The sequence below is a fragment of a genome, unplaced genomic scaffold, assembly GCF_019419815.1.
Source record: "Pyrus x bretschneideri cultivar Hongxiangsu unplaced genomic scaffold, Pyrus_bretschneideri_v1 Contig15, whole genome shotgun sequence".
Taxonomy (NCBI): domain Eukaryota; kingdom Viridiplantae; phylum Streptophyta; class Magnoliopsida; order Rosales; family Rosaceae; genus Pyrus; species Pyrus x bretschneideri.
Window position 1 is genome coordinate 5,398,527 of NW_025999446.1, and position 8,992 is coordinate 5,407,518.

At 39.6% G+C, this 8,992-nt stretch overlaps 1 protein-coding gene across 2 annotated transcripts; it reads right to left on the reverse strand.

Annotated features, from left to right (window-relative positions):
- Positions 1-7,419: 7,419 nt before the first annotated feature.
- LOC125475453 (EG45-like domain containing protein) lies at positions 7,420-8,670 on the reverse strand. Of its 2 annotated transcripts, XM_048580181.1 has the most exons (3): positions 8,306-8,670; positions 7,582-7,882; positions 7,420-7,486 (listed from the first exon to the last, which is right to left on the reverse strand). In XM_048580181.1, exons 1-3 carry the CDS (start codon positions 8,421-8,423, stop codon positions 7,426-7,428), a joined length of 480 nt encoding a protein of 159 aa, XP_048436138.1. In that variant the 5' UTR covers positions 8,424-8,670; the 3' UTR covers positions 7,420-7,425. The 2 variants fall into 2 exon arrangements, with proteins under 2 accessions (XP_048436138.1, XP_048436139.1); XM_048580182.1 differs by lacking the exon at positions 7,420-7,486 and having other exon boundaries at positions 7,536-7,882.
- Between the last annotated feature and the right edge of the window lie 322 nt (positions 8,671-8,992).

Genomic DNA, 8,992 nt, shown 5'->3' on the forward strand with positions numbered 1-8,992 from the left:
TGATATAGTGAAAGATTGTTGTTGTTGTTGTCCGATGGACGTAGGCACATATTGCCAAACCACGTAAATTCTTGGTGTTAAAAGAAACTGATGCGCAAGCTTTTTAGAAGAAGTTAGAATCCCTCTTTGAGAAGAAAACCGATGCCAATAAAGTATTCCTTATCAAAGAGCTTGTCAACGTGAAGTATGCGGAAGATGTCAGTGTAACCGAGCACTTGAACAACTTTCAGAACGTGATCAATCAGGTAGCCACTATGGGTTTGAATATTGAAGAAGAGCTGCTAGCACTTTTATTGATGGAATCTTTGCCAGATAGTTGGGAAACCTTCGTCGTAACTGTAAACAATTCAGCTTCTAATGGTGTACTGTCTATGGATGCTGTTAAGGATATCATGTTTAATGAAGAAACAAGGAGAAAAGCTTCAGGTGCAGTTGCTGGACAACTCTTTGTCACAAAGAAAAGAGGCAAAAATTCTAGTGAGATGAGATTCAATGGCAACTGCCACTATTATGGGGAAAAAGGTCACATGAAGAAGCATTGTCGTAAATGGAAAAAAGAACAAAAGGATGGGAACAATACTGCAGGTGTTGTGACCTATGATGAAGAGCTTCTTTAATGCAGATGATTGATGGTTTTCTGGCAAAGAAGTCTATAATTACCTTTGCCAATGACGATGGGTATTGCGATCAGGGGGAGCTTGGTCAAGAAAAATCTAATCAAGAGGGTCTTGGTTAATGATTAGTTCGATCAAGAGGAGCTTGGTTATGGGTAGTTCGATCAGGGGGAGTTTGGTCATGAAAAGTTCGATCAATGGGAGTTAGGTCAAGAAAAGCAATCCTATTTTGGTATACCTTCCTCATGGTCTGGAGGGGGAGATTTTTGCGTTTTTTCCAGCCTATGATAAGTTGTCCTCAGTCTATAAGGAATTATAGTCTTAGACGATTAAATTGTTTTCCCAATTGGAGTTGTTTTCCCAATTGGAGTTGTTTACCCAGTTGGAGTTAGTTCTCAATTGGAGTAAGTTTTATAACTAGTTTCCAATTAGGATTAATAATCCTTATTGAAGAAGACCTTTATTATGTCTAAATAAAGGGGCTATTGTACTAGTTTTGATTTAGAAAGGCAAAGTGTGTGCAAGAGAAAAGAAAAGAGATAATATATTTCTTGTTCTTGTTGTTTCAGGTTTTTTGTCAAGTCCTAGTTCTAGATATTTGGCAAGATTATTGGTTGTACTCATTATTGATATAGTGAAAGTTTGTTGTTGCTGTCCTGTGGATGTAGGCACATATTGCCGAACCACGTAAATTCTTGGTGTTATTTATCTTGGTTATTTGTTTTTCGATTTCTAGAGTTTGTTCTTGTTTTTCCCATTCTTAAATGCGATATTCTCAACAAGATCAACACAATAAGTTTGCCAACCACTCCTATTCGAACAAACATGGATGAGTCTGCATGACTTCTTTGAAAACCAACTTCTTCAAGAACCGAGTTGAGCTTGGCGTACCAGGCTCTTAGGGATTGTTTTAATCAATAAATGGATTTGTGCAACCTATACACCATGCCAAGCTCATTGTATTGAGGATGTCCCGGTGGAAGTTTCATGCAAACCTCCTCTTCAAGGTCACCATGTAAGAATGCATTCTTCACACCCATTTGGTATAAAGCCCATCCTTTATTCACAGCAACAGACAATAACACTCTCACAGTGTTCATATTGGCAATTGGAGCGAATGTTTCATTGTAGTCCATGACATATGTTTGAGTGAATCCTTTAGCCGCCTTTCAATCGATCCATCTGAGTAGAATTTGATCTTGTAGATCCACTTACTACTAATTGCCTTTTTTCCTGGTGGAAGTCTAACTACACTCCAAGTGTTGTGATTAGTGAGAGCATGAAGCTCTTCCTCCATGACATTTCTCCACATTTCTTGACAGTTTGCTTCTTGAAATGTTTGAGGCTTGCAGTGACTGGTGATGGTGTTCAAATAGGCAGCATAAGATTTTGAAACTTTCTGGTAGGACATGAAACCACTGATTGGATGTCTTGCTGAATAAGTCATATAATCTTGAAGTCTTGTAGGAGGATGCCTAACACGCACTGGATTTCTTTTGCCTTGAAACTATTATGTTTCTTTTGTTGAGCTTTCTGGCTCTTCATGAGGAAATTCTTCATTATGCATCTGTTGGTCAGGATTGTGATTACTATCTTGAGTTTCATTAGCTGCAGTAGGAGAATTAAGAGGTTGTATCTCGAAAGATAGTTCCTCAGCCCTTGGTAAAGGAAAAAACTCAAAACATGACTCCCTCTGTGACTGATCTTTAGACAACTTGTTGAAAAAAAGGTTAGTTTCATCAAATCGTACATCCCTTGAAACTACAACTCTCTTTAACTCGGGATTATAGCACTTGTAACCTTTTTTAGTAGATGAGCAACCAAGAAACATGGATTTGTTAGCCCTAGGGTCCAGTTTATCCCTATGTTGTGGTTGAATATGAACATAGCATGTGCATCCAAGGACCTTAAGGTGTGACAGACTAACATCCCTTTCTTTTAACACTTCTATTGGATATTTGAACTCCAAGACTCGACTTGGTAATCTGTTTATGATATATGTAGCTGTCATGACCCCATGGGACCAAAATCTTTTTGGTACATTCATGTGCAACATTAGAGCTCTTGTTTTTTCAAGTAGATCACGATTCTTTCTCTCGGCTAGACCGTTTTGTTGTGGAGTACCAACACAACTGGTTTGATGCAAAATTCCATTACTGCTTAAATATTGTTTCATGAGGTGTGACATATATTCCAAGCCATTATCAGATCTCAAAGTTTGGATTTGGGAATTGAAATGATTTTTGACAGGATTATGAAAGTCTATGAATGCTTCAACGACTTCACTCTTAGATTTCAAAAGATATAACCAAGTAACTCTTGAGAAATCATCTATGAAAGTTACAAAGTACTTATACCCATCAAAAGATTCAAAAAATGGCCCCCATATGTCTGAATGTACAAGTTCAAAAACTTGTTTAGTCTTATTTGAGGATAAACCAAAAGGTAACCTAGTGGCTTTACAAAAATGACAAGTATCACACTGGATCACTTCTTTACACAGATTTGGAAACAATCTTTACAAAATGAGCTCGGAAGGATGAGGTAATCTTTGATGCCACAAGGTTTGATCTTGACTTAGGTTAGACTTGACTTGAAATCCCTTGAGAAATGATGTCTCCTTAGATAGGCAATAGAGACCATTTAAGAAAAAACCTTCAACAATCTTCTTCTTGGTGATATAGTCCTGAAAAATGACAATATAAGGGGAGAAAGTAACTGAACAGTTTAATGCATGTGTGATTTTTCCAACTGAGAGAAGTTGAAAAGGAAATGAAGGAATGTACAAGGCTTTAGACTCTATATTGTCAGACACTAGATGTATTTTTCACATTCCTAACACTTTAGCTCCCTCCCCATTAGCAATTGAAACATGTGAAGGTGTAGAAAGTTTTTTAAAATCACAGAGCTTGTAAACTTGGTTGGTCATGTGATCTGCGGCACCGGAATCTATGACCCACAAACCATGCAATTGATTTATATTTAGAGCAGGTTTGAAAGCTGTCAGTATACCTTGCATGTTGTCTTGAGTGAGCTTTTTCGAGTCAACCAGAAAACCTACAAACTTTCCCAGCATTGTAGTTGAGTTACCATTACCAGAGGTACCAGCTTCATCACTCCCAGATATTTCCTTCTTTAGTTGAAGGAACACAGCGAACTCATTTATTGTAACAACCCGTCTTGGGATTTACGTAAGAAAATGGGTATTTTTGTATTTTCACTAAGTTTGGGGGATTTACATTGTTTTTGAGTCTTAATTGGTGAGCCCAAGGGGCCCACCCCCTGTTTTGTTCCCCGGTTCTCTTTCTCTTTCCCTTTCCCTTTCTTTTATTTCTTCTAAAAAGTCTCTCTTCTCTCTTCTCTCTTTCTTCCTCTGTGATTTCTCCATCCCCCCTCGCAGTGTTATTTTCTCCGACAATAACGCGCACACACACACACCCGTGCCCACACCTCATCAACGACGACAGCATCACCATCTTCACCATGTCAACTTTCTCCCTCTCTTCGTCTCTGTGGAGCACAGAGGAACTCGGACGAGTTCCTCGTCCTTCCATTTTGGGTAAGCCTCAAAACACTCCAAATGCTTCTTTTTTCATCCTTATAATTCTTTTATGACCCTGTGGTTGTGTTTTGGACGTCAAACCATGAAGAAACCACCTCAGAGACATTTCCCTGTTTTCCGGCGAGCACCGCCCTTTTTGAGGAAATTTCCAGCCAAACCACGGCGAGTTGGCCGGCGTGCAAGGTATCAATCTCTTTGTCTCACTGAGTACTACAACTTTCCTTTTTGTTTCACCCAATTTCATTGAGTATTGAAGAAGTTATACTCATTTGAATCTTACCCAGTTTTCGACGAACACCCGTGGCTTCCGGGCTGTTTTCCAGCCAACTCCGGCCACTATGACGAGAACCAAGGGTATATTTCGATTCCTTACCTTCGGGGCTTCAATTTGGTATATTGAATGACATGTTGTGGTTGAGTTTTGAGCTCCATCGGAGCTTGGGAATTCTTTGGCCGAAATCCGGCCTTCTCCTTCCTTGGAATCCGGTGAACCACCAAACCCAAGGCCTTTGGGCCTTTCCTGCCAAGCCCAAAACCCTAGGCAGCCCAACCCAACCTTTTTAATTTTTTACTTTTTTATTTATTAATTTAAAGGCCTTTGGGCCGTTTCCTTTAGGGGCCTTCAGCCCGTTAACCCTAAACCCATTAAACCCAAACCCGGATCCAACCCAAGTCCAAACCCTTTAACCCAATCCGGATCCAAGCCCAGACCCATTTAACCTGTTGACCCGGACCCGGACCCGGTCTGACTGTTGACCCGGTCAACGGTCAGCGTTGACTTTGACCAGTCAACGGTCAACGTTGACTTTGACCGTTGACTTTTTGGGTTTTCGTGCGGGACCCCTCCTAGGCTAATTTCGACGTCCTGAACCCGTTTCAGATGTCTATTTTCCCAAATTCAGTCGTTTGAGTAGAGTTTGACTAAGTGTACCCTTTATGTGCTTATGGGTGTTCATCTGTGGCGTTTCCTTCTTCGCTAGATGGCGTGGCTTTTCGACGACGAAGGACTATGAGTGGACCCCTTCTAAAAATGCATGTTTTGATAGTATAAATGCATACATGAAAAGCATGATTTGATGATTATGTTTTATGAAACGTTTTAGAGATAACATGCTTACTGAAGCTAGTTTGAATTATTACTATTTTTCCTATAACCCATGTTCTTATAGAATATCTGATGGATGACGATATGATATTTAGAACATGTTTAGAACACCTCTTTATAGTATAGATGATGCATGACTTTATACTATGAAGTTGATTTTCAATATATGTATGTTCACTGGTTTTGTACTTACCTAGTGATCCTTTCCGCTACGGGACGTAGGGATAGATCCGGTCCATCCCGGGCGACGGTTTGGTGTTGGCATAGGGCCTGGAGTGTGTTTCCTCTGGCTATTTAGCGCAGGGACGGGGAGTTGGCATGGGGCCTGAAGTGTATTTTCCTCTGACTGTCTGCTCAGAGACGGGGAGCCGGCATGGGGCCTGGAGAGTTGTATCGAACATTCACTAGTGTTTATTATTTATGCGAATTATGATTTGAGACATTGCACGACATGCTAGGTTTCGGAAAACCTATGTTTATAATAATATATGTGTTTTCATAAAACCTGCGGGTTAGTATGTTGATAATTGTTTTTTATATATATATATCAACTTGGTCCACTCATGTTTGTTTTGCGCCCCCTTCAGGACTTAGAATCGAGGCATACAATCCCGACGTCCAAGCACTTCCGCTTCGGCATCTTCGAGTCCTCGTGGTGTAGGACCCACTCCTTTGTTTCATTCAAGTTTATATTATTTTCTTTTAGTGTACTAGATTAGAGATGTGCTCTGAACACGGTCCTTATTTGCATATTAATTATTCTTTTATATTTATAAGTCTTATTTATCCCTTGTTTTCAGCATTTGCACTCAATAAATGGCTTTTGTCACCTTCGGGTGTCGGCCGACATGTACCTATCCTGGTATTCGGGGAATATCGGGGTCGAGGCGTGTCATTTATAAGTGCGGTGGAATTGGAGGTAAAATTCAGGAGATCCTCTGAGCCTCTAGTTGACAAGGATGAGGCATGATTAGCTTTATAACTGGGAAACGGAAGCTTCTTCTGAATAAACCTTTCGTTCTTCATGAAGTATGGTTTGAGCTCAGGGTGGAGAATCCATCAAGTGTCCCTCACATGTCCGGTGGCATCACAATGTTTGCATTTGAGATAAGGATTTCTTCCCTTGTACTTATCATCACTGGAGAAGTGTTTCTTTTCACTGGAAAAGTAAGCCCTAACTTTCGAGGCAGTTGTTGAGGTACCGGGGTTCATAACCTTTTTTCTCACTTCTTCCCTTTGAATTGTTGCACAAACATTTGCAAAGGTGGGGAGCTCTGGATTCATGAGAATATGGCTATTCAGATCTTTATATTCTGACCCCAAACTAGTGAGAAGCTGGAAGATTTTGTTTTCTTCAACCTTTTCAAGAAGCAGGTTTGAGTCCGTTGTATGTGGACGGAATACCTCCAACTCATTCCACATACCTTTTAGACTTCCAAGTAGCTGAACAAAAGGTTTTCCATCTTGTTGCATGCTCACGATATCTCTTTTAAGTTGAAACACACGGGCTGCATTATTCTGATTTCCATACATCTCTTGCACGGACTTCCACAACTGAAAGGATGACTCAGAGTAGCTGAATATCTCAGCTATCTTTCTCTTCATGCAATTGAGGAGCCAGGATATGACCAACTGATCCTTGCTAAGCCAAGATTCATGAGTGGTAGAGGAAGCATCAGGAGCTTCAATACTTCCGTTTATGAACCCTAGCTTTGATCTTCCTCCTAGGGCAAGTGAAACTGCCCTCGACCATGGTAAGTAGTTGAACTTGTTTAGAAGCACAAAACTCAACCTTTGATTTGGATTTACATCAATCTCCGGTTGATTTTTATGACTGGCTCCAAGTGAGCTATCAGTGTCGGACTCAAGGATGGGGTTTCATCAACCATGAAAGAAAGCTTGAAGAATAAAGTAACGAGTATCATAAGGACATGTTATTCCTCCTCTGATACCATGTTGAGTACAAGATATATAGGGCAAGGTGTGATCAACACACTGATCACCCTTGAATCACTCCTACACGACAGCTCCATAAAAAGCAGAAAGAAGGTAAGGCAAAAGGCTTCTAACCACCCTAGAAGTATGGGAAAGAAGATACAAGATCTAACTAGAAATAAGGTGACAACTGCACCCATATCGTCTACCTAACCAATAGCTCCGGATACCCACTCTTGACTTTTATTAGACGATATGGGGTGACAGATGCTGCATATGGAATACTCACTCTTGACTTTCAATAAATGGTGGTACAAAGAAAAAGACAGAAAAGAAAATAAAATCATGAGATATGTACTACTTACTGTTGAAATTCTATGTTAACGAATGTAGCGGAAGAGTTGGCGATTGCAGCAAATGCAGTAGTAGAGAGAACTATGGTAGCATCACTTCTTGAAGGTCGGGACACCGAAGAGAGTGCACGATCCACAATCTTTACCTGAATCGTGTTCCCTGGAACGCAGGTTCCTCGCACGGGAGCGCTAATGCACCTCACCTGATATTGCCTTCCACAAGCTGCACCATTGTCCCAAATTCCCTCGCCAACGGACGCGAACAGGTTGCCCGGAGGAAACTGTCCCTGGTCACTTCCACCACAGGCGGTAGCTATATGCATGGAAGGTATTAATTAGTATGGATATGTTAACAAAAACAAAATTGTTATTTTAGACACACAAAACTGATAAACTATGTAATAGGTGTGCCTTAGCATCTGTATTTAGGATCACCTGTATAAGATTGTGTATAAGGTTTTGCATGTCTTCATAGCATTACTCTATGCAGCCATAGTCTGGAATTTATGTATATCTTCACAATTTTTTGCTAAAAAATCGTTTTCGGATGTTCTTAAGTTCGTTTGGTCATAATTTTGAGATATTCTGTTTAGCGTTTCTTTACTTTCAGAATTTAGACCCTCGACATTTCCATAATCCAACAAAGTGTTCAAGAAAATAAAGCGAAAATCCAAAAACATAAAGAAAGAAAGAAAGAATTTAAGATGCACGAGAGTAAAATTTATGCAGAATTTACGTAAATAAGGGGGCCTGTACTGAGCGGCAGTGCCAACGTCAGCCTGAGAGGAATGAAAGAGCGCTTCGGATAAGAAGATCAGAAGCAGGCATGGAAGAGAACTCTGAGGCTTAGACATTTGCCTGATCAAAAAATAAGGAAAATTAATCAGAGGGAACTAGTTAATTATATGAAATATAATTATAAAGGTACAATATAATTAATTGCATATTCTTTTCTAGAAATTTGTAAGGATTCATTCAAAGTCAAAAGTCTGAAAATTAGGTTAATTTTAGCTTAAGGTGTATGACAGTTTTCTGTTAGCTCAGAGTAGGACACCAATAAGGGTTTCAAGATCAGTTTGAAAATGTATAATATGGCTAAGCAAGTAAAAACAGCTGAAAGTGAAAACACAAACACAGGTAAAAACAAAAATGGGCAGAAAGCAAGATATACTGATTAGTTCATTATTAAAATCGAATTAGTTTCAACTAATTTGTTTGCTACAGTACTTGAGGAGGGCTGAGAAGGGCCAGAGTTTAATGGCTCAGGTGGGCTTAATTATATATTAAGGAGGGTATAGTTAATTTGGATTTCAGATGATTTTAACAGACTTTATTAAGTGATAGATTTCAAAGGATATTAATGGACTTTTCAATCCTATATCGATTTTCATTATAGATTTCAATTGATTTGTGTAGATTTTGA